Below are 25,607 nucleotides of genomic sequence, written 5' to 3'. Positions count from 1 at the left end.
GAAATTCTGGCAACTCACAGGAGAAGGATGTAGGTTCCTCTTGCTGAACTTCTTGAGATTCCTCTCAGCACGTTTCTCCAGCCTGTCCAGATCCCTCTGAATGGTGACAGAACCATTTGGTATTTCAACCACTCCTTCCAGTTTTGTATCAACTGGAAATTAGTGTAGGGTGCACTGTCTCATACAGGTTGTTAGTGAATGTGTTAAACACTCCTGGCAGCAGTACGAAACCCTAAGGAGCTCTAATGTTTTGCCTCCATCTGGACCATTTGGCACCAATCACAACCCTCCAGGTTTTCAACTCACCTCACTGTGCACTTAAAACCATACTTTGTCAGCTTGACTGTGGAATCAGAGACAATGTAAAAAGCCATACTACAACTGAGATAAACATCTACTGCTCTACCCTCACCCACCAAACTAGTTGTAGAAGACTATCAGGTTCATAAAGCCTGATTTCTGTTTGTAAATCAATGCCAGCTACTCCCAACCACTTTCTTGTCTTTAACATGTGTTCAAGGACTATTTTCTCCATCAGCTTCTCAGCTTACAATGGAATTCTACAATGAAGTACAAGCAGCACATTTTTAAGAATGTTTTTAGGAATACATAATAATTTTAAAAGAAGATACTATATTTTAAGAATATGTTTTTAAAGAATATATTATAAATTTAAGAGTATCAGTTGTACCTCTTAAAAAGAGACATACTGTATCAGACAAAAGGTCAAGCTAACCCAAGAACTGGTCTCAAAGTTTCAATAGGCAATGTCCTTGGAAAATGTATAAAAATTGGTCAAAGGCATAGTAAGGCTTCACCAGAATCATCTTCCAGCCTTCAAAAACTTGCAATTCAAGAACATCTTGTGCCAGAAATGGTGTTTCTGGTAATTCCTCATAGATTTTTCTTCCATTAATGTGACTGATGAGTCTTTAAGCCTGTGTAAACTAGTAACATCTACTGAATATGCGTGAAGAACCACCATCTATAACCAAAATAAGTTAACTTATTTCTATCTCATTAAAAATGGCTCTCTGTTGCAAAATTAACCTGATCCTTATCCAGTGTAATGTGCAGAAGTTGTGTGGATAGTGAGCTACCGCCTGCACCCGGCAGCATCTACAAATCCGATAATGCCAGAAAACTGTCAGCTGACATCACACTATGGAACGCAGAGGGGAACCAGTACAAAAACTTGAAAGCTGACTGGTATGATGTGATTTTATTACTCGTCACACTGGCACTCTCAGTTGGAAACTCAAGGTGTTGCTTTGTCTGGATCCTATTTACTACTGAATTCCTATTGCAGTGCTTTTTTCCTCCTTGCTGCCTCTGGCACATACCATGGACTTTAGACTTCTCTCCATTATTCCTCAATGATACTTCCTTATTCAAATCTCAATGTGATTCTGTTGAATCCAAAAGTCAACTATCAAAAAAAGAGGGACTATCTCCATCTATTTCAACAAATCCATAAAAATTTGGGATGTGTGTGTCTGTTCCAATCAGTACTGAGAAACAGTTCCACTCAAAATAAATATGAAAAACTCACAGTACAATTCCCATAGCTGGTTTATTTTTATTTCTCGTTAAAACATATGCTTTTCTAACAATTTAAGAAGTGCTCCAAACCATTTGAACAGATTATAAATTACTGACCAGAAATGCAAAACACTAGTGAGCCTAACCTGTACATGCCTTCCTCAGTAAAGTATTCTGTGCCCCGCTTATAGAGGTTCTTCTCCAGAAAATTTTGCTGTGGAAGACCTTTACTGATCAAAGAACAACAAACACTCTATGTTGCTAAACATTTATATATATACATAAACAATTGTACCCATTTTAGAAGTATTGTTCATAAAGGCAACTCTCTGTTCTTCAATTAAATTTTGATTTGCTTTTAAAACTTCCTTTATTTTTTACTTTGTAGACTGGGGAATGCAGAAATTGTGTATCTGTAAATCGATCCCCACGCCTTAATTTGCTATAAAGGAAAGAAATAAAAGACATCACATATGAATATCATCAAACACCTCTGCAATTATAGTAATGTAACCATAACATCAAATAGTAAATAGTATTAATGAAAGCTTGATACACTAAAGAAATTAAATCTATGGAAAATAAGTATGTCTGAAAAAGCAAGACATAGATAACTACTGCTTTCCAAAATAATACTAGAAATATTAGTCTTTTTATTTGACCTCTATCGTATTAGGATGTGATATTCCTATAAAACGAAATTCAAAACTTATTTAAACCAAACACTTAACAGCACCCATTCAGGACAGTATAATTCTAACTAAAATATAAATAGGAGACAATCATCTAAAATCTTGACTGACTTCAATACATTTTCTGATATTAGTTACCATCTCTCAGAAATACAGAACCTTATAATTTTGGGGTAAAAGAGTGTCAATGTGTTGATATATAATACTAGAGCATTTTAGCATATAAGTCAATTAGTAAAATAAAAGTGTGACTAATCCCTTTCCAATTTTTTTACAAGCTATCTGGCATAAATATTTCTGAATTGCCAGTGGTAAAGTGAAGACACTTCCTACATTAGTTTTAGCTCCTACTTTTCCTCAGTCTCACTGCTTCAATTTTTAGCTTACATACAGAAGTAAAAAAATATTTTGAGGTTGTATGAGAATAGTGCTCTAATTTTTTTTTTTTTGGTTTGTGCATTTATCTCTTTCTCCTGCCACAGTATTGCCAGAAAAAAAAAGACTCTTTTTATACCTTTGTCATAAAGTAAGTTGTTATAATCCTTTCACTCTCAACACTATTACATGGTAGCCTTGCTACTGTCTTTACCTCATGAATACACATTCTACTAACACACACTCAACACAGTGTAACTGTTCCTTAAATTAATATTATACTTTAAAAAAAATCCAAACCAAACAAAAAAACTCAACCAGCTTTCTGGCAAAAACTCACAGAATATTTTCAGAAGTAATGAAAGGTCCATTTGTATTTAGATCTATTCATGTAACTGCAAATATATTAATTTTCTTAATGGAAATTTGGCTTTAAAACCCTCTTTTAAATTTTAAGTTATTACACAATTTATGTCTTGTCTTTTAATAACCTATAAAATCCTGCACCACTAAATTTGCTAAGAATACTAAGAGGCAAGTTAATAATAAAATATCTAATATAACTAATTATCAAATTAATAGATCTTAAATGATTTCTTATATTACATACCGCTAGTTAAAGCAAAAGTACTGAATTATGTAATATTAGTACATAAATTTCCTTTCCATTTGACAAGATTACAAGGACATTATTATGGTATAATTTACCTTTAAGTATAACATTTATATTTATTCATTTCTAAAGGGGTTTATATCATTAAGATTCACTATTATTCTCTATGAGTACAAACTATATTTTAGAATCTGAATACTAGTTTTCTTACTTTGGCACTTGGAAATCCTGCCACACTAACTGTAAAAGCTTTGTATCAACACTAAAGTATCTTTGCAAAAGAGATTTGTGACAGTTCAACTGTTTATTTGGGGGTTTAATAAACAATCTTTACTGGGGTTAGTTACATAAGCAAAAGACAAGAACAAAAGCCCCAATTTTCATGTACCTACCTGTGTAGATTGGGTTCCTTGTAGCAAACAGTGGGTCTGCCTCGTCTCAATGGTGCTGCTGAGTCTTCTAAAGTTTGGTGGGATTTAGGTACAGAAGTGTGAAATTGTATACTAGTATTTGTCAGATCTTGGAAAGCTTTTCTCCCTGTAAATGCAGTAGTTTATATGCCTCATTTTCAATATTTCCTGAATCATTAAGTAAACTTCAATAATTATTTTTAATATGAATTTCTTAATTCAGGTACTTTGGTTACTGCTCCAACACTAAAGATACTCAACACAAAATGGGATAGATGATCAAAGAAAATGCCTCTAGAGCAGCTTTCATCCTATACAAACTTGGAGCTGTTTGAGCTCTGCCTTGGCTCATGGGACATTTCAGAAAGCCCCGTGAGCATTGCAGTTTGCAGCTGACTGCTCAAGACTCCCTTACTGCATTTATAAAAGTAACACTGCACACAGCTCACGGCCTTGAACGCAGCGGGGGAACACACATGTATGATCTGAAGAGTCAAGCTGTACAAGAGTTCTTTAGTTCTGCATTTTCCAGCTTTATGCCTTCTTTTTAGGCCTATGTGTAAAAAATGAGCATAGCAATCTTTCAATTCAAGATCTGGATTTGGATCTAGGATGAAAACTGCTTTTGGAACCATGCTTAAATGGATGAACATAAAATAATTACCTTGCTTTTTGTCAGCAGTGTTTGATAATGCTGATCACAAGGCCTTACTAATTGACAATTAAAGCTACTAAAATTATGGGATCCTTTTTCCACTTTCCAAAGAAGGAAATGAAGATGACAAGATGCAACTGAAAATTACAAAGACTGATACCTAACACAGTGGTCTCATTCTGCCAGTGTTCCTATTCAGTGCTCATGTAAAATAGGAGATTTTTTTTGGCCATTGTGTCCTAGTAATCAAGGCAGTATTAGCTTAATAGCCTGGGATTCAAACTATTAATTTGAGCTAGGATACTGTTTAGGTGTTGGGGCTTTCTCAGAGACTATGAAATAAACAGGAACTTGTTGAGAACAAGTATGTTTACAAAATAGACCCCCAATGCTATGAAATTTCAAAGCTATGTTCTAAAAGTATATTTAAACTCTTGTATAGCTGTGTTAGTTATATATTCCATTAACTCCATTACATTGCATTATAATAATTGCATTTATTATAGAAGACTCTAAAGCTATCTTCTGGACTACATAAAGTTGAATTATTTTCTTAATGTATCTTACTTAAAAAAAGAGATTGTCACATCAAAGTTTGCACATGGGCAGCTTATAGAAAAACCTACTCAACATACTTTTTTTAGAAATCAGAATTCCTGTTAATTGCAGTGTTTCTAAAGAAACAAAAATGAAATCTTTAGGTCCAGCAATATTTTCCATTTAAGAAGGGAACAGTGTAGTCCTCTTGTTTTCCTTGTATAAAAGCTCACGCTATTTTATCTTTCAATCCCCAACTTTCTGAATTCCATTACATTCTTCAAAAAAGGAATACATGTTTTAACTAAAATTGCTTCTCAAGAATGTAGACTACTTACATCTGCCCGACTAAGTATCATCTTGAGATATATTGAAAAGTAACATGGATATTAGTTACCACAGTTTAAAAAGATATTGTGACTGATACATGATATAGAAGATTTTGGTGATTTTCATTCTTACCTTTTTCCACTCCGGTTTTATCTGCTCTAAACAAGCAATGAGAGGATAGAATTAAGAGAAGACACGTTACCACTATTTCAGGCACCACCTAATTCAAAATGCCTTGCTTTTTCTAGCCCAAACACTTACCAGGACAAGGTGTCAGAGTATTTTTGTTACTCTGTTTATAAATATGATCCATATTTTGTTCTGCTTTTTCAGCATCCAGTGCTTCATTACAATCACTTTGCCCATGGATTTCAGAGCTTTTCAGTACAGAGAAGTTGATGGAAGCATTGTGGTTATCAAGAGCTGGGAGCTCCACACCAGATAGATCTTCCTGGGAAACATTATCAACCTTTAATGGCATATTCTTACAATATTCAACATCAATCACAGGCTTCAACTTACTCACAAAGGAAGTAATTTCATGAGGCACCTCCTGGTCATCCAAAATATTCTGACCCCCCCTTTCTCGTCTGGTCTCAGTAATATCAGAATTAAACCTCTGCTTCTGCTTTACCTGCTGATCAGGAGAACTACTACTGTGGAGGTCTTTACTTGCCACCGCTGAGGAATCTACCTTCTTTAACCTGTTAGCATCATCATCAACTTGTTCTTTAGCTTGTGGTGTATTCAGAGCTGCACCATTCTGAGTAACTAAAGCTACTTGCATTTGCTGAGTTTCAGTTTCTTTCTTTCCAGCCTCTACAGGCAATGAATCCTTATTTTTTAATTCTTCATTTTTACAAACTGAGAACCAGGTAAGATTTTCCTTTGGTATTATGCATGCTTTCCGGCTGGCCTTTGCCAATGTACGTTTTAATCTGCCTGGTGAAAAATGGCTGCTCTTTTGGTCTACTTTCTGACTAACTTTATGAGGGCTGTCATTTTCAGTTTCTCTACCTTGTCTGTAACTACTTTTTTTGTTGTTTTTTCTCTTTATAATATTCTTCTGGTCTTGTTTTATCTTGCTGCTGTCACATTGGTTTATCACTGTTTGAGATTTTTTTGAAATATATTCTCCATACTGGCCATTTTCCTCTTTACAGGATTTTGCTGTGTTTGTTTTGGAAGGGTTTTGAGAAGTTTTCCTGTTTATTGTTGATTTACTATCTTTCTCATTTGTATTTAGAAAGTCCTCCTGGAAAGGCAATACATCAGAAATGTTGTCTTGGAATGGTAAATTTTCAGCACAATAAGCTTCTGGTGGGATCTTGTTAACAGATGAGCTTGAGTCTGTTTTTTGTATTCTGCTTTCCACTTCTCCAAACATTTCTGAGAAAGTTCCTTTATTTGTCTCTTGTTTTCTTGGACTCATTACATTAACCTGGTATGTCCTCCTAGCATCTTTAGCTTTACTTGTTTTACTCTGTTTCTCTACAGAATTTCCTGTAGGTAGCTGTTCTGTCTGACTTTGGAAGAGCTGAATTTGTGAATCAGTAGTTTCTGAAGTTTCACTATTGTCAGCCCTAGTGTATCTTTCTTTTTCATGTAAATTTGAATGGACTTCAGTCTTGCTTTTAATTTTTTCTTTATTCTTCTTAGAATATTTTACTTTTCTGAAATTTGCTAATATTTGGTCAGAATTGGCATTAATAATTTTATTTTTGTGAAAATTATAATTGCCTTTTGCTGTAACTGTGAGTAGTTCACTTGCATCACTGGCAGTCAATTCCATCTCAGCATCATATACAGTTTCTTCAGGCTTCATCTTGTCAGTAAAAAGCAGCTTGTTAAAATCTGTCTGACTTTCATTGCTAAATTTAAGAGGTGAAGGAATAATGCGAGACAAGTCACTTGAACCCTCCTGCAAATTTGTATCATTGGCGTTGCTGCTACTGTTGATATCACGATGAGGCAGATTCAATGACCTATGTTTTTTATCAAAATCCTTTATATTAGGTTGAGGTTTTGACTTACAAAGTACTGCATTTTTCTTTCTTTCAGTCCCATGTTCACAGGATGGCAACGAACCACCACGATATTGTTCTGTGGCCTCCTCAGCCTGTTCTAAGGATTGTGTATTTTTTCCATGAGTCACAAAGGCACTATTGCAACTTAATTCTGCATGCAGTTGAGTTTCTGCAAAGAGAAAAATTTCAGCAGCTTGGGGGAAAAAAAGAATAGAATGTAGTTATCTGCATAAAACTACTGAAAGTTGAACAAGAAGTGTGGAAAATTATACACTTTTTTTTTTTTTTTAGCTGAATACACACATTCTATGGTTGGTCCTTAAAAATTTAGTAAACTGAAGCTAATTTCATAATTTACTGAAGTTGGGCTTTTGAAGTTGGACATAAATAAAACTATTTTTCTATAACTACTTCAGCTATTATTTGGTTATCTTAGCTATGTAATTTCAGTGAACAACATTCCATAAATGATTGTCAGGACACCTATACTTATGGGTGAACATTTATTTCTCATTAGTTTATTACAGTTTAGGAGTCTTACTATACCTTCTCTATTGCACATAATGTAATGAATTAGTAAATACTAATTCTCAGAGAGCTGGAAAAATAAATCACTTATATAGAAATACACCATACCTTTCAAAAATCTATTCTTGTTAACCATTGTTTCTGTTTCAATTAAGTTTTGATTATTTGTACCAGAAGGCAAGGATGATGCAAACTTGACTTGATCTGAATGCATTGCCTCTGTCAAATTAGTGGTACACTTATAAGAACTTGATGTTTCACCCTGAGAAGGGCTGCCTTGCTGTTTTGCATTAGCTGTTGCAATGAAAGGAAGCTTTGCTGGCAATTCTACAGATCTGAAAAGAGGAAATTTTACTGTGAAGGTATTTATTATATTTTCTATCATGACATTCAATTGTTTAAAATGTTCCCTTAATAATGTATAATAGCAGAAAACAAGAACTCGAGTATGATATCAGGTTCTGTCTTGGGGGAAATGTGTTTTTGATGATACAGAACCCTGCTTTGGGCTGATGAGATCACATGAAACAATCAGCAAGTTATTCAAATGCAAGTTTTGTCTACCACTCTCTCTATAAATTCCAAGTTGCAAACAAGTAATTTCTGAATTGGACAGGAAATTGTTCTCAAAAATACCTAGGACAATATACAAAGATTAGCTGTAAGAGAAGGCCACAGACACCAACCACCTTTGGCATTTGTTACAACCACCTACCGAGCTGACTGACACGCACTCCTGAACTCATCACCAGTAGGGCTACTTGGGCCAGCTGACAGAGGAAAGGAACTCTGAAGATGCTTTCAAAAGAAGAACAGCAGGGAAGTACAAATAATTAAATATTCTTTTATGTTTTAAGTATTGGAAATATCCACAGGGAAAAAAAAAACCCACAAAAAACCAATGGGAAAAAAATACATGCACTGATGGAAGGCACATGATATGCAAACACATACAGTAATTTTAAAGCAAAATATTTTGTAACTAAGTTCATCAAAATCCATAAGCTACTTGAATCCCAAAGGAATATACAAGCTTTCTCTATGTAGCTATAACTCATGCAAACTGCATTATGCATACAGAAGCACAGAGCAACACTAACCAACAGTTCAGAACAGACAACACAGTATTTGCCTTTTTTTAAAATTAATTGTATTTTTTCCATGACACAAGGACTAACATGGACGATGTTTTCTGGTTAAGTTTCCAGATGTAACATATTTATTGCAGCACGAAGCAAGGGAGGCAGGTAGCTTGCTCACTACATACTGAAGTACTAAGCTTTTCTTTTTAACCACATGATTCTTCTTTCGGACTAACTGATATTTAACTTTTAGATACTTTGGAAACCAGATTAAATCCTAAATTTTCAGTACAGTAAAATTCAATCTATTTTACTATACTGGTTTAACCTGAAGTTTTAAGGAATTGGGGTAAATGTTTTACAACTCAAATATTATTTTAACATTGCACTCAATTTGATGCTTTGAAAATCTTACCTTGGAAGATGAGTTCAATACGGTAAAGTTCAAAAAATATCTTACCTCAGAAGGACTGCTTATTTCTATTGCAGTTAAGAGGTTTTCATTCAAAAATGCATCGATTCCAATAAGAGTTTTATTCTGCATATAATAGAAAAAATGTATTTTAAGTGGCTTCTGCTGTAAGAAGAGACAAGATATAAAAGGTGAATCTATACTGCAATTTTTTTTTAGATTTAATTGAGCACAAATGCTTCTAAATAGCTATAAATATAAAGGTGAACCTGGGACTAAAATAGCTATAGATACACACGCTGATAGACAAAATAGTTCAAAAAAAGCTATGAAAGAAAAATAAAATGTAAATACTATGCTGTCAGGTGTTACAGCTTCACAAATCTGAGACGTGTTTTAAACCACCACTTTAAGAAGTAATATTAAGTTTCAAAAAAAGTTAAAAGCTTAGTTTAGCTGGTCTAAGTTTAAATGATATTATTTACAGCATACCAAACAGGTTAGTTTTTGACGAAGTGAGATATTATGAAGCTGGAGTTTTTCTACTTCCTTCTGAAGAAAAATCTTCTCATTCTTTAGCTTGCGAGAATTTTCTTTTTCAACACTCAAAGCCACAGCTAATGCTTTGTTATTTTGTTGTAAAGATACTTTAAACATAGATGAGTTATCTAAAGGAGACAAAATAATGTTATTTTCAACAGCTTTAATTCCCTGTGTGAACTATCACTGTATGACAACATTTCTGTAGGTTCTGGTGCAACAGCAGCAAAGCCTAACCCTTTCCAATATAAAACTGTTTATGTGGCTGTCATTCTGATGACTACTCTGTCTGTTTCAAGCTTATTTCATGCATAGATTCTGCTCTAGTCTGGATTTTTAAAAATAAGATTATTTTAAGAAGAAAACATTTAAAAATGGATAGTTTCACAAGCAGAAAAATGTTTACAAATTTAAGAAAAAAATATAAATTCTACAAATTAAAACATTCAAAGATTCTGATAATAAATGTGAGTTTTGCCAACATAAAGAAAAAAGCTTTAAATATATGAACATATATCTTCCACTGTCCTAATGAAAACCTACCTACACTTACGTTACAGAACGTTTTTAACAGGCAGAATTTCAGCAAATCATGTTAAATACAATTACTATTCCTTTTGAAGCTGTACATTCTAATTACAGTACATGGCCTCAATTTTAACAGGACTTACTTATTAATTTAGTTTTGATTTTAGAAGCTAAAGAAGCATTCCATTTTGCAGCTTGCAATGTTCCATCCCTCTTCTTTACATGTCCTCTAGCAGCATTTGAGGTGAACATGGCAGATGATGATTTCACAGTTGTGCCTTTATCCATCCCCAAAATGAACCTGTACACTGTCAAGGGGAACGTCCAAATAAATAAATGATCTTCTTGACACTTGTTAAAATTGAATTTATTATGTCTTATGAGGATTTCTGTGTCTGAAGTTGAAGACACTGCTTTGGTCTTTACCTTTGTTCAGTCAATTAAAACAGATTAATGAATTAACACATTGAGACATTAACACAGAGAGGCAAAATACTTAACTAGTAAACCATGAAACCTGAAAGGATCACAGATTTTTTTAACCTGTCTATTCCAGTTAACTATCCAAGTTTAGACACAAAAGGGGAAAACCCCAAAGTTCTATCACTTCACAATACCACCAGACCAGCTTGCTCTTTGTCAGGACAGATTTAAAGCCGACACATTTAAATAAACCGCATTACAAACGCTGTAAAGTTAACCCGAAAGAGAGAGAGGGAGAGACCGGCCGGCCAGCACCGGTGCGGGAGGGAGGGCGGGCTCCCGGCGAGGCCCCGCCCGCCCTCGGAGCCCTCAGAGCCAACGGCCGCGCGCGCGCCGGCGGCCTCGGCGCCGCGAGCCCAGCCCGGGGCCCGAGGGCGCGTGCGGGAGCCCGGGAGCGGAGCGCGCCTCACGCTGCCCGGGAGCTGCGCCTTCCGCAGGGAACGCGCACAGCCCCGCCGGGACGGCTCCGTGCAATCCCGGCCCCTGTGGACAGCCACAGCCGCGGGAAAGGCGCTGTAGAGGCCACATACATGCAGAATCTCCCATGTTAAAACAGTTCACCTGTGCTCTTGCATTCGGTCACGGACGTTTCAGAAGTGGGATATGCGTAAATCATTAACGGCTAATTCACGGTTCCGGCTCTTTGGTGACATCTCTGCGTGTTTTAAAAAGGAGTGGGCTGTCTATAACTTCTCAGCTATGTATCTTTGAAAACCATTTTAAATACCAACCATTAATGACATACAAGTAAGTTTAAGAAAAATAGATATTAAGAGTATGAACGCTTAGCATCGATCTCAGTGCCCTGTGAGGAAGGGAGTAGAAAACTCCAGATACTCCACTTAGCTGTCAGAGATTTATAGGAAGAGTTTAAGGTGTTTGGCTTTCAGTTCAAAGATTTCCTTTAGGTTTAAGGGAGAAAAACATGTAATTCCTTCTCAATGGCAAGTTACATTTCTTTCTGGCTGATTTTGAGCTATTACTAATACATGGAATAACAAACAAAATAGACAGGCATCAGGGCAGTTAGGAAGCCAACAGTGATAAATTTACAGCCTAGTAGATTATATACTACCTGCATATCCACAGACTTGCAAGGGCAGGAATTCTCTGACAACAGAATTTGAGCAAGCCCACTTTTAATGTGGTTCAGGTATTATTAGGAGTTTGAATTGCATGGAAGTGTTTTAGTCTAATTAAATGCTTTTCCCCAAGATCTCTTCTAAGTCCAAAAGCTCTTTAACACTCTCTTCACATACATTCTCTTTCACTGGCAATGTGTGCCCAGTTATACCATTAGCTCACGTGGACATTAATTGCAAAATTTGATCCAGGAATTGGTAATTTTGGAGTAAGCAGAGTTAATGTTTTATTTGAAGATTTACAGAGATGCAGAAGGTTGAAATAAAAAACAGCATCAGTTTCTGTAATGTATTAATTGTCACAAAAACCTTGCCTTGCTGTGTGCTAACATTACAATATGCTATAAAGTAAGTCAAAGGAATCACACATGAAATATCAGTAGCATTATGTGAAAATGGATCTTCATGAATGTACTAATTTCACAATCTGCTCTAAAGAGCATCTGGAGAGTCTCTCTCTTCTACCTTTTATAGTGAATGATGTATGACAGAGTTCTCAGTGTGGCCCTGAAGCTGCAAAACCCTATGCTTCTATGCAAAACCCTTAAAATACAGCTTTGATCCAGCACGTCATATATTTTTGGTACATTTTCCCTTACAAGGAAACTTGGAAGTGATTGTAGCCACTATAAACTCTGGCCAAATAAAAGAGCAAATAACCTTACATAACTTTAAAAATAGAAAACCAATCAAATAAAACTTACCTCCTTCTCCTTTCCACAAAGCAGTGTTTTCCTCCAGATACAACAACGTGCTTTCATTTCCTCCAATTCCACAATGGTCTCAAGTCTTGAAGAGGCAATCACTGATTTGCTTCCATTTAGTGTTTATGTCACTACTGCAGGCAATAAATTTAAAACAAAATGAGAAGTATTGCATTTCCACCCATGGTCATACTTTCCTTCACACTTCACTCAGGAACTCCCACGCTGTAACACTTCACATGTAAAAATCTGCAGTTAATTGCCAGCTACTCAAAGTGGGGAAGAACTTAAAGCACTGCCAACTTTCACAGCCTATATATCTTAAATGTATATTAAGAGCAGAATTATGGGTTTCAGTCACTTGGGATCATATGACTGGTCTTTAAACTGAATAGAAATGAAAGGTAGTGAGGGAAAAACACACAGACTGTTGTGAAAGCTCTAATCATGTGGGAACTGAATTTGTACCTTACTAGATACCTACATATTCTGTCTGAGAAGAATCTTGGTTGAGGAATTAATCCTGTAGGGCCTAATAAAGTGTGAGCTATGACTAAAGCACTTCTGGTGCGTGGATTATGTAGAACAGCTTCTCCCACTGTGGATTTTCTGATGTCCAACAGGACCCAAGCTCATGCTATAGCTTTTCCTGAAATTACAGTACTAAGAACCAATCTTCCTCTAATCACAGCCCTTCTTGCACAAGCTTCATGAAAAATCCATTTCTTAATGCCTCTTGCCTCTCTGTCAAATTTGACTGAAATTAGTAAGCTTAAAGGTGAAAAGAAGCATGGAAAGCTGCAGCTTCATTAAGTGAATGTTTTAGAGTGAGAAAGGCTGGAGTTTGCACTTACACTGTAACATTTGACAACAATGGCCACATTTAAGTTGCAATTGCTATGCATGAACAATTCCCAGTGAGTAAGGGAAAACATATCCTTACAAAAGATACAGTTAAACTAGATACCATTATTCCCCGAAAACAATCTGTTATACCTATTTTCACTTGTTTTACAGTAAATCCAACATCCATGAATTATCAGCCTGTATTGCATTCAGTCACATGTAACTTGTGTTAATTCATTAGACATTAAACATCAGAGACCTGGCCTCTGGGTACACTCTTGGCCGAGAACTGTCCAGGGAGCACAGGAGAGCCATGGTGCTTGGCATGCCATTCCCTCTCTTTGCTGCAACTGGAGCATGATTAGATGCCAAGAAAAATGAAACACGTTTCCTTTATGGCTTTACTAAATGGCTTGAACTGCCATTCTAATGCAAATCTGCATTAAGATAAAAAGAAGTGAGTTTTAAGTAGTAAGTGATCACTCAAAGTTACACAATTTCAAAGAGAATTTATTATCGCTCTACTAGGACCAGATGATGATTTATGTGATTTATATGGCTCTTGCCTTTAATGTTTTTCACTTGACTGAAGGGAAATCTGAATTAAAAGTTTATTGTCCTAAATATTAACTGAAAACACTGTAGCCTATGAATATTTAGGTATTCTCAAAAATAAAAGTGTAGTAACAGACCAGAATAAAGCAAGCACAAGCTGCTCTGAGTTAGACATTGTTTGATTTGACCCTGTGGAAAGTGAAGTGGTTGAACTTCACCGGCTGAAGTTTTAAATACCTTAAATTGGTGACAAAACACCTCCAAAAGGAAATTATGACTAAAAAATTAGGATGATACAAGATGAAAATCAATAGGAATTGCAGATATAACTGAGTAAACTATTTAAATACAATATAGGCACATTTGTTATATGTACAGCGTACAGTTAAGTAAGTGGATTTTTACTGGACTTGAGGTAGCAATTAAAATACTGTTGACATTTTAGATATAGTTATCTCATTATATAGTAAATATGATGGATCAAATATTACATATTTTATATAATATATTGCATATTATATATTCTAAACATATAACCAGCTCGTAAAAGAGCTTCCAGAAAGCCTGCAGAAATCCAGAGTTTGGCGCTGTTAACTTTTGCACACAACTCCTAGTTATTTGGCAGTTGTATCCACAAGGATAGTTTCTTACTGTATGTTATGGCAAAAAACCAAACATTGTAAGCAAATAAAGGAGAATTAAGTGGGAACTAGAGATAATGTTGTAATTTTTTTTTTTTTAGAAAATGCAGCTGCATTTTAGAAATATTTTTCATGCACGTAAACTCTGCGTAACGAGGCTGAGACAACAGCATAACGAGAACTTATTTTCTTTACCTTTCTGTTGTTTACACTTGTATTTTGATGACTACACAACTCTATGTCAGACATAAGGAATTTAACAGGACACTTTCTGTATGTCTTTTTGACATGACTAAGGGTGAGGCATCTTGCCTGCATTACAGAACCACAGAATGACAGAATCATCAAGGTTGGAAGAGAACTTCATCTACCAGCACCACCACGTCAGGAGTCAGCTCAAGCTGCTCTCAGATCCAGAGCAGTCCTGCTGAGGACCTGGGGGGAACTGGTGGAGGAGAGGCTGGACATGACCCAGCAATGTGCAGTTGCAGCCCAGAAAGCCAGATGTGTCCTGGGCTGCATCCAAAGCCCTGTGGGCAGCAGAGCAGGGGATTCTGCCCATCTGCTCTGCAATCCCACCTGGCACACTGCATCCAGCTCTGGGGGCCCCAGCACAGGAAGGACAGGGACCTGGTGGAGTGCATCCAGAGGAGGCCACCAAGTTGAGGGATGGAACACCTCTTCTTTGAGGGAAGGCTGAGAGAATTGGGATTGTTCAGTCTGGAAAAGAGAAGGTTCCAGGGTGACCTAATTGCAGCCTTCCACTACCTTACAGGAACTTATAGGAAAGATGGTCCTAGAGTATTTACAAGAGCATGTAGTGCCAGGACAAGAGGAAATGAGTTCAAATTGAAAGAGAACAGGTTTAGATTAGTTATGAGGGGGGAAAAAAAAAAATCTCTACTGTGGAGGTGGTGAGGCACTGGAACAAGTTGCCCAAAGAAGCTATGGATGCCCCCTCAGTATTCAAGGCAGGGGGTCGGAAGTAGATGATCTTCAAGGTCCCGTTCCAACCCAAATCATTCTATGATTCTGACTACTGAGACTATAGAAACAGCAATAGACTCAAACCCACTCTGAATAAACCCATACTTGTAATTAAACAAACAAAAATATCAGCGCGGTTTGTGCCTTACAGAGCAGCCGACTGCAGGCGGGTCAGCCACACTTCGGAGGGCGCAGGCACCACAGCCGTGCCCGAGGCAGCCCTTGCGGGCAGCGCCGGGGAGCAGCGGCAGCCGAGCCCCGGGGCCCCTGCGCTCGCCTGGCCCGGGGCAGGGACCTCGGGGTGGGGATGGCGCGGCCGGGGCACACGGGCTGCCCCTCTGCTGTCCCCGCTCGGCCCGGCCCTCCCCGCCGCCATTTTGCGGAGCGCGGCCCGCGGGGCGGCCCGGCCGCTGAGGCAGCGGCGCGCAGGTAACGCGGGGCGGCCGCGGGGCACCCGCCCGGGCGGGCCCTGAGCGCTGCCCCGGCTGCTCCGGAGGGAGGGAGGGCGCGCTGCGCTGAGCGCTCTTTGCGGAGCAGCGCCCCGAGGGAGGGAGCGAGCGAGCGAGCGAGCGGCCCAGGAAGTTAAAGCAGCCTTAATTAAAAATCGATTTTTAAAGAAGCCACGTTGTCATTCGTACAAAAATAGCTGCATTTTTAGTGCTGTGAACTGTACTCAGGATTACCCAGGGTTTCCTTCCAGAGCTCTGGTCGCACACCCTGACCATGTAACTCTGCTTGCCCATTTGTCTCGAAAGGGTAAGCTTTGTGTTTCCTAGCAAAGGAAAATGCCATAGTTTTTTACAGTAAAGGTGCAGAATATTTGGCTATTTGCACTGTTATGTCTCCAGAACTGTTTTCAAAGCAGTTTCCTGTTACAGACATGCTGGAGCTGAACTATTGCTTAGGTCTTGTATGTGATATGTTAAGTCTGTAGCTGGCAGTAGTTTGACTTCTGTTTGTTTCTGTTTTAGGTTCCAGTAGCTCGTAATGAACATCATCAGCGGCAAATGCAATGGAAGAGGGCAAGGTTGAAGATGTCCAGGATATCCTACGACTGAATGTACGAGGCTGCTTATACACAGCCAGGCGCGAGTCTCTGTGCCGCTTTAAGGATTCCATGCTGGCTTCCATGTTTAGTGGACGCTTTCCTCTAAAAGTGGATGAGTCGGGTAAATATGTTGAAGCTGTAAATATCACATTCTGATCACAGAACTCTCTGGCAAATACATGCTTTTATATATATTCATGCATTTTATAGTAGATCTCTTTTCCCAGTCTGCTGAGCATCTGTTGGCTTCTAATTCCAGGATGTAAAACAATTCTGCATGCATGACTTTATACATACAAGTAGTTCATCTAAATTCCACAAGGCTACTCATGCTTGCAAACACACACATTTATACAGTGCTTACCCCGCCTTGTTCCAATCCAAACTGGGGTTTTAGAATGTACTTCTTCAGTGAGAATATGAAAATAGATAAAATGAAGTTGGCAGAGTATGTGGCATTTATCTTGGATCCTGTTTGTGAACCTTTATATTATCCAGAGGCATCTCATTCCCTCTGTTCATTGCATAAGGAGAATTGGGTCAGAATACTTTGTTTCAGAATACTTCATTACCCAGTAAAGATTGCATTTTTCACCACCATGGCTTGATATAAAAGTTCGAATAAAACTATTCATGGGTCAAATTTCACACTTGTTTGTGCCTTAGAAATCCTGCCAAAGTAGGTCCAGTTAAAAGACACAATGGATGAAGAATAGTAATGCCTTGTTGCACACATTAGACTGTTTAAAATACCTAAAATGTTTAACATATGGACTTTGCATAACAGAGCAGGACTTTGCTACCATCTTTCACAGTTGCAGTGAACAGCCTGTTGTACAGACAGTATGGTTTGGTTGGTTGAGCCCTTCAAGCAAAGGAGAGAAAAAGAAACAAATACAGTAGCAATTGAGCAATATTCAGGGAAGGTTTGACTAGATGTGTACTGGAACTGATGCTAATTTTAACACTTTTAAATGGTCTAGAAGCAAAATTGAAAAGATCCCTGCAATAGTGAGTAAAGCTGCACCTGCAGTTAGAATTAGAAATGCGTCTAGAATTAGATTTTAGCATTTTAAGCAGATTACAGCACAGCTGAGGTTGTATGTTGCTATGGTCCTATGTAGATTAGTGATTTCACTGAAATGCAAATAAATGTTTACTGCACTAGGAACTGTATCTTCAAATAACAAATATCCCAGGGAAACAAAATACAATATTAAAAGAGTAAAGACAGTATATTCCTACTAAGTAAAACCAGTACAGAAGTTTTATACAAAAGGCTCTGTTTGATGATTTGGTAGAATGTGATATGTTTGTTTTCACTTGCTGGAAACAATATTTTATGTTTTCAGGAGCATGTCAAATTGATCGAGATGGAAACCTCTTTAAATATCTTTTGGACTATCTTCATGGAGAAGTTCAGATTCCTGGAGATGAACAAGTTCGAACTGCACTGCAGGAGGAAGCAGATTATTTTGGAATCCCTTATCCATACAGTCTGTCTGATCATTTGGCCAATGAAATGGAGACATATTCTTCAAGGTCCAATATAGAGCTTAAAAAGGTCTTGACATTTCTTAACATTTTTAATGCTGAACTTTCTAACCCATGCCATTCATTAGCACCAAACACTAAAGCTATACAATGTCCAAGTTAGCAGTTTATAGTGACCACACTAAATCATGAGTAAATCCAGAGTTTTATGTTAACAAATCCTAGAGTTGGTAATGCAGTCAGTATAGTTAAGGTCACCAGTTTTTACCATCATTGCAATACAGCAACAGTTTGAGTGTTATACATGCAACTTTGCTGTAGAACTTGTGTAGTAGGAAGGACATTTAGTTTCCTATTTGGCTTCAAATTTTATTTGAAATTAGATTTGATCCCTTCAAGGTGTTTGGGTTGGGGTTTCTTTTTCAGTTTTACAAATTCATCCTAAAACTTGTAATGACAAAATGTACTTGACTGGTTTTTTAGAATGAGAAAGGAGAAAAGAAAATTAGTGTATTATTTAAAATCCTCAGGTTTTAGAGTATTGTAGCTTAAAATCTAATTCTAATTAACTAGTAGGAAATTAACTTGTCTTACCAGGTCTGGCTGTGTTATTCCTGACAGTCATCTGTGTTCTCTTAGCAAGTTACTTTTCTCTGTATTTCACACTCTCTCTTCCTCTTTTCCTTTTGAAAGGTGTAAAACAATTCCAGGCCTTTCAGTTTCTCTGCATGTTAAGGAGCTGCCTTGCCTTTAACTATTTCTGTTGCCTTTCTGTGAACCTCTTAGTTTCACAACATTCTCTGGTAACATCAGATAAAAAATAACTGCAGACATTATTCTAGAAAAACTGCCTCCTTGATTTACGTAAAAGAGCTCACTGGTACAGTTAAGAAAACTTAATTATGAAAGCTCATTCAACTGAAAATACTGCATTCTTATTAGTATTCTATATGTTTTATGTTTTTTCCAGGCTTTGTTGGATTTCTGTGATTCTTACAATTTAGTTTGTACCAAGCCTACAGTTTGGGTCCTGCACTATCTCAACACTTCCGGAGCAAGCTGTGAAAGTAAAATTATTGGTGTGTATGCCACAAGAGCTGATGGGACTGATGCAATTAATAAGGTGCTAGGAATGAAAATTCATAGTAAAAGCATGTACAAAAGGTAAGGTGACTGTCACAGATGAAAGCACTGTGAAGTGAGAATAAATACATATTATAATTATGCCTGATTATTATGATATGTAGCATAATGCAGCATTATTGTACTATAAATCTGTGGAAGGAATCTTTCCAGCTGGATAATAGAATGGTCACATTAAACAAATAAGAGAAAAACTAAGCCTGGACGTTCAGAATTTGAGAGTATACACAAGGTGGTTTAGCATGCTGTTATTGTAAGTTCTTACTCTGTTTGACTTACTATTTTTAAAATGTCTCAACAATTAAAATTTACTAATATTTACACTAAATACAGTGAATAAATCCCCTTACAGAAAACCCCCCAGAAATATTTGCAAAGTTGGTTGTGATTCATGCAGTTCTTTTGTGCAGTCTTCTCAGATAGCTGAACACTGAGAACCAAAGATGAAAGGAAATGGTTTTAATTCTTTAAAGAACCTGTACAGCTGTACTACACTATTAATGTATTTACATGGCAGTAATTGGAAGTTATTGGTAGACCTGTACTTACAGCTGAAAGCAGTTGGTCTTTGTCACTCTCACAGTGCAGTGTCAGAAGTGAACTTCACTGTGCATTTTTTGATTAAGATAAAGCTCTTGATACTTCACCATCTTTATAATTACTTCCTAAATTTAGGCTGGGAACATTAATATTTATTCCAAGAGTATTTAGAAACATAATATATCAGGTATCGGTTCTCTTACTATGTATTCTAGAAAAATAGGTTTTACATAATTAATTCTGTAATTATTCTTCTATGAACATCTATTCTTTCATGAATATCCATTTTTGGCAATAGGCATTCACAGGAGGGTTACCACCTCTTATTTGAATAAAACCAAAATCAGAGTAACATTTTCCTTTCTGCATTATAAAACATTTACTGCTAAGTCCTTATAGTTAGGATTTGGTAAAAACAATGATATATTTCACCAGTGGTACATTTTTAAGGACTTAGCCAACTAATCACATAACTGTTACATTTAAAACAATGTTTCTAGAGAAGCTGGAAATAACATCCAATACATCTGGAGCTATTACTCAGTAGCTGAGCTGAAAAAGATGATGGATGCTTTCAATGCCTGGGAAGGGAGAGGTAATAATTTTTTATTTCAGTGTTACTACTTTTTAACATAAAAATAAGAAAAATATTTACCAATTAAGTATAATAAAAACTCTGGATAAACTTTCATTCATAACATTGTACAATAGTAGTGTCTGTTTAGGGGGGAAAATGTTTTACAGGATGTTCAGAGAGGGGACAGGAGTTAACACGAATGAAGCAGCATGCTGGCTGTAAGCAGTGCTCATGTCAGCAGGTTCAGAGCTGAAATTCTGCATAATAAAATACATGTATTCATGTATTTAGTCAGGTGTAAACATGCATGGCTGTGTTGTCTCAGCTTATCTGTACAATATTGCTTTGAAATGTAGGTGTCAGCTACTGGAGAGTGCCTCAGGAGCTGATTGAATGTTGGACTCTGGAAGAACGCCCTCTGAGAGGCAGTTTGCATCATATGCCTCCAGTTTATAAAAGGTATGCTGATTTGCATAAATGGCTTAAATTTAAGCACAGATACAGTGCAGTCTGGTTTTTTACCCCTCTATAATTTCAGGTTCTTTAAGTATCTATGCACGTTGAGCTTTCTGTTTTTTTAATTTACATTTTAATAAAATGTCTGAGCTTAATTGCACAACTGAACTTGCTAGAAACAAATTACATTTTTTTTTAGGCTGCTGAGAAATCTCAGCAGCCTGCCAAGGAGTAACTTCAAAAACTAGTGAGCAGTATTAGTTGAATGGACTGCTAAACCAGAAATTTAGGTGAAAACTTTAAAAGGTTAACTGATTTTTCACTGCTATAAGATATCTTCTTTTTTGAAGGAATTTCTAGAACTTCCTCTCTGCAGTTTTATGGCAATAGTTTTGATTACACCTCCGTTCTCAATACATTGCCTAAAAGCAGCCTTTTGCAGGTGCCATTGCACCGGTACCTGAGCCAGCCGACAGCCACCTCGCTGCTACGGTTTTTAATGTGTCATCTTAGAGAGGGAGAAGAGATTGATAGTTCTATTCACAAAAGGCAACCCTGATTGTAGTCATGAAGTGTTGGGAACCATAATTTATGCTTGTTACAGTATCATTTAAACCTAATTGTATATGGCTGTTGCAGATGGTCTGTTTTGTAATAATGTTATAAAAATAATAATTTAGGTATACAGTTCATTTTTAAAATTGAAGTTCTTTGTTTTACAGACGATTAATTGACTATACTGAAGAGGAAGGCTGTTTACCATGTAAAGTGGGTCCCAAGCCAATTAGATTCTCAGGTCCCTCAACAAGTACCCACATAAAAGTCAAGAATTCATCTTCATTAAAGGTAGCTGCTTGCAATGCTTCATATTCTGCAGCAATTCCTAAACAACCCCATAGTCAAAGTTTGATGCTGCACAAAGAAGCTTCTGAAACCACATCCACAACATGCACATCAGTGCCCAGCAATTCCCAGGCTGTCTGTGGAAGGCAGAGTGCTGGCAATGGGACAATGAGCCAAATGACATTCCAAGCTGCACAGAGTAAGAAGCCTGTGAACAACCGTGTAGTGAAGCTGAAAAGGACTCCGCTTTTTCTTGTGACACCATCTCAGCCACCTTCTTCTGCATCCAGTAAAACAAGCCAACAGGACAGTGCTGCTATTGAAATTCCTACTACCTCTACAGTACTAAACAAGAAAGATCCAGCTGTATTAGCAGAAAGTATTACGCTTAAGAATGATAAAGTGGATGGCTAATGTTTGGCTCAGTCTGATAGACTGGACAGCTCTGCATTATATGGTCAAAGAAGAGGTCATCATCTCATGTGATCCTTTATTCAAAGATTAGGTAGAAAATTGTGATGAAAAAGATAGTGAAAAGCACAGAAAGAAATTGTTTTAAGTGAGCACTGAAGTGTGTTTTCTGCTTTATTTCTAGATATTTTTTAGATGTTGGGAAGGGAGGAAGAAAAATGGATTAAAAAAATCACTCAAGAACAGAGCACATGCAGTTTAACATTCCAGTAACTCCCATTTGTATTTCTGTTGGGCTGTACCTTAACGTGAGTACTTGCACAGCATTAAAGAAGACCTCTTTACCAACTTCAACTACAGTTAACATTAACTACAGTGAACCTCAATTTGTACCTTTAAAGTGGGGGAAAAATAGATAAAAATAAGCTTTTATTAGATACAAGTTTGCCACAAGTGTGCAACATACTGAGTGCTGCAGAGACACCAGAAGTTGAATGCACTGTCACTTCTGGTGAGGGTAAATCACCATTTTTGTTATTAGCAGCAATGAAAGGAATCACCTGTGCTTGTACACAGAGAGAAAAATGCAGAAATACAGGAAGGCAAGAAGTGTGCTGTGTGAGTAACAAGGCTGCTTTTCCAGGGGCACACATGTACAGACACACAGTACCGTGGTGTGATCTGCCACTGGTACAGCCTCGGTGCAGCCTCGGCATTTTTGTGTCACACCGCTGGGGGGTGGCTTTTCTGGGGCTGCAGGGTCTGAGTTACACCTGGCTTTTTGTGTCCTTCTGCAGGTCCCTTCAGATCAGGAGGGGACAACCTCAACTTCCAGGCAGCAAAGCACAGAAGTTGAGGTTGGAGTGCCGCGGTTTGAAGTAAAAGTCTCCCTTCTTCCCCTCGTGCAAGCTGGAGGAGACATTCTTGTACCAGGGCAGATGTTGAGTAATGATAGTGAAACAAAGAGCTGCTGTATGTTTCTATCAGCAGAGGAAAGGCAAGTTTGGATCACTGATTTTCAAGAGCCCTTTTAGTTGTTTAAATCAGTGAACAAAACCTGGCTTTGTTTTGTACCCTTGCTTACAGTTGGGTGCTGGGGTTTTTTTGCTGGTTTTATGACTGCTTTTGCTTCTCCAGCACAGTAAATACAGCTGCCTCTGAACACTGAGAACATTGCCAGAATGCAAGTTCTAAAAATTCCTGAGACTATTAGAATTACAGAAGGGTTCTTTAAATGTTTTATTTGCTAGGTCACTTAAAGCCATCACATTTTCAGGCTTTTATCCCAGCCATAAGGACTTGAAACATAATTTGTACAAGTGAAAAAAACCCAATTTTTCATGTACTAACATACTCTTAAGGAGACATTTTGCCATGAGCAGTAGGCACTATAAAGGTGTAGAGGACTATAGTTTCTGCTATTGGTGTGTATATGGAAGACCAGCTGACCTTTAGAGTATTTAAGCTAGTGTTTCTTCTCTAAAAATAAACCTGAAGATCAACAATCCCAAGGCTCTTCCTGTCTCAACAAAAAAACTTTCACTGAACAAAGGACAAAGCAGAAATTATGGAAAGATACTAACATAATATAATCTACTATTCATTGAACATGCAATTCATCACTGAGACTAAGTTTGTGAAATTTGTTTTTCATAATAATCTGACTGAAACAGTTTTTAATACTTATCTTCTGTGTGAGTTCTACTTCACTATTTATTCAACAGCTGAGCACTTCACCGTGCACCTTAAAATCTTTTTACAATGCTTTCTAAGGCTGATTTCTTTCAACTTTTGAATTTAGAAAGCTTCTAAAAACATAGAATCAGAGAATATAATTTAGATGAGAAAAGACATAGAAGAAAAAGCTTTGAGAATATTCCTACAGGACTTTATGAGTTTGTACTACCTCAGTGTTCACTTAATTATTTTGTAGCACAGTATTTTTCAAGTAGCATTCGTGTAGTTTGCATTACAGCAGCATTAATGAGTCTTCTCTTTGTCCTGGACATACCAGCTTGTGGTTAAAAGAATAAAAAACAACCCCCTTGAATTTCAGCAGATGAAATGAGAAAGTGGTGAAGAGGTAAAGAAAGAAGGCTTGATTTTACTTACTTATTTTTAACTGGATGGGATGTAAACCTGGTCTTTTAACTTATCTAAGTAGGCACTTCCAGCATGTTTTTTATATAATAGAATCTTGTTCCATTTCTATTAACTGCTAAGAGTGATATTGAACAGTTTTATGATAGATGGACAACATTAACCTTCGTGGTGAATGGAACTAGATGCATTGTCAAGTGGTGTGACAATGGTTTACTTTGAATCTTTGTAAAATTATAAATCATTATAGAAGAGATCATGTTCAGAAAAGACCATGTTCAACAAGTTACTCCAATTCCAGAATAATTAATTTTTCTTTCAAGGTGACATTTTCAAGCTCATTAAGTATTTTTTTTTTCCCCCAAACATGGTTAACTAATGTAAGTTTTCCAAAAAGCTTGACTTGTATAAAGTTACTTTGCTTTTTAGTTTTCCAACTGCGTGTTTGGATCTTTATTTTGCTGGGTTCTGCCCTTACTCTTAATTTAATCTTACACAAAAGATAAACAGATTCAATCTGCTTTAAAATACTGCCCCTTTAAGGTGTTTTTCCACTTCTGGAAGAGCATGAAGTGCAGTGGGAATTCCATGTTTGTGTTTGAGTGAGGCCAAACAGCTGCATTTGCTTTGCTAATTGAGGGGACTTTGGCCTGGAAAGGAAACCTTGCCCTGCCATAAACTCCCTCACTGCCTCTCTACAAGTCCCTCACATTAAAAGGAGAATTGCATGTAGTTGTCTCTGTAATGAGAAGATAAAACAGAGTTCTGCTGAAGATGGGTGCAAGAGCATTTGGCTATTTGTAACTACCATGAACAGTAAAACACTCCTAGAAATTGGCAGATGTAATTCCAAGCATACAGACACATGAAATGAAAGATGAAGATTCTGACACAGTTTCAGAGCACAGCCACATAATGCGGTTAAAATGTGTATTGGAATAACCTTCCCAAACCAGTACAGATACTAGACAAAACTTGGTGTGCAGCATTCCCACAAGCAGCTCACTCCTCAGCCTAACCAAACCCACGCACAGCTCTTTAACAAGGAAGATGTTTTTGCATCACAAGAGAAGAGAGAAACGCCATCTCTCACCTGTTAGTCCTGCATGTGTCACATACTGAGCCTCCAGTACATCAAAGCTTGGCTGGTACTGAAGAGCACAAGGTGGTCCTGTTGTGCTGAGTTATGCCTTATGTTACAGATTGTATTTATTTATCTGCAGAAGGCAGCTTGTGAGAAACTGACTTAAGGAATAAAGCAGCTTTCAATAATGCAGTAATCAATAGTCAAGTGTAGAAGCTATAAGGAAGGAATAAATGTTATTACAGGTAAGTTAGGTTTTCTTTTTTTAGAAAGGACTACGGG

The 25,607-nt window shown here is 37.2% G+C and overlaps 2 protein-coding genes across 7 annotated transcripts; one reads left to right on the top strand and one right to left on the bottom strand.

Annotated features, from left to right (window-relative positions):
• Positions 1–1,554: 1,554 nt before the first annotated feature.
• SGO2 (shugoshin 2) lies at positions 1,555–15,930 on the bottom strand. 5 transcript variants are annotated; one of them, XM_032113790.1, is made up of 12 exons: positions 15,779–15,929; positions 12,601–12,734; positions 11,316–11,409; positions 10,415–10,579; positions 9,696–9,871; positions 9,252–9,329; positions 8,425–8,507; positions 7,818–8,044; positions 5,789–7,350; positions 5,416–5,605; positions 3,615–3,759; positions 1,555–1,984 (listed from the first exon to the last, which is right to left on the bottom strand). In XM_032113790.1, exons 3-12 carry the CDS (start codon positions 11,368–11,370, stop codon positions 1,879–1,881), a joined length of 2,787 nt encoding a protein of 928 aa, XP_031969681.1. In that variant the 5' UTR covers positions 11,371–11,409; positions 12,601–12,734; positions 15,779–15,929; the 3' UTR covers positions 1,555–1,878. The 5 variants fall into 5 exon arrangements, with proteins under 5 accessions (XP_031969681.1, XP_031969677.1, XP_031969679.1 ...); XM_032113786.1 differs by having other exon boundaries at positions 5,416–7,350; positions 15,779–15,928; XM_032113791.1 differs by lacking the exon at positions 1,555–1,984 and adding an exon at positions 5,287–5,312 and having other exon boundaries at positions 3,637–3,759; positions 5,416–7,350; positions 15,779–15,930.
• A 12-nt stretch (positions 15,931–15,942) lies between these two features.
• KCTD18 (potassium channel tetramerization domain containing 18) lies at positions 15,943–24,678 on the top strand. 2 transcript variants are annotated; one of them, XM_032113796.1, is made up of 7 exons: positions 15,943–16,058; positions 16,601–16,798; positions 18,030–18,241; positions 19,142–19,335; positions 20,355–20,449; positions 20,788–20,890; positions 21,610–24,678. In XM_032113796.1, exons 2-7 carry the CDS (start codon positions 16,642–16,644, stop codon positions 22,142–22,144), a joined length of 1,296 nt encoding a protein of 431 aa, XP_031969687.1. In that variant the 5' UTR covers positions 15,943–16,058; positions 16,601–16,641; the 3' UTR covers positions 22,145–24,678. The 2 variants fall into 2 exon arrangements, with proteins under 2 accessions (XP_031969687.1, XP_031969689.1); XM_032113798.1 differs by lacking the exon at positions 15,943–16,058 and adding an exon at positions 16,179–16,385.
• Positions 24,679–25,607: the final 929 nt, after the last annotated feature.

Source organism: Corvus moneduloides, chromosome 7, assembly GCF_009650955.1.
Source record: "Corvus moneduloides isolate bCorMon1 chromosome 7, bCorMon1.pri, whole genome shotgun sequence".
Lineage (NCBI taxonomy): Eukaryota > Metazoa > Chordata > Aves > Passeriformes > Corvidae > Corvus > Corvus moneduloides.
Note: the sequence above shows the minus strand (reverse complement) of the source record. Positions and strands in the feature narration are given on the sequence as shown.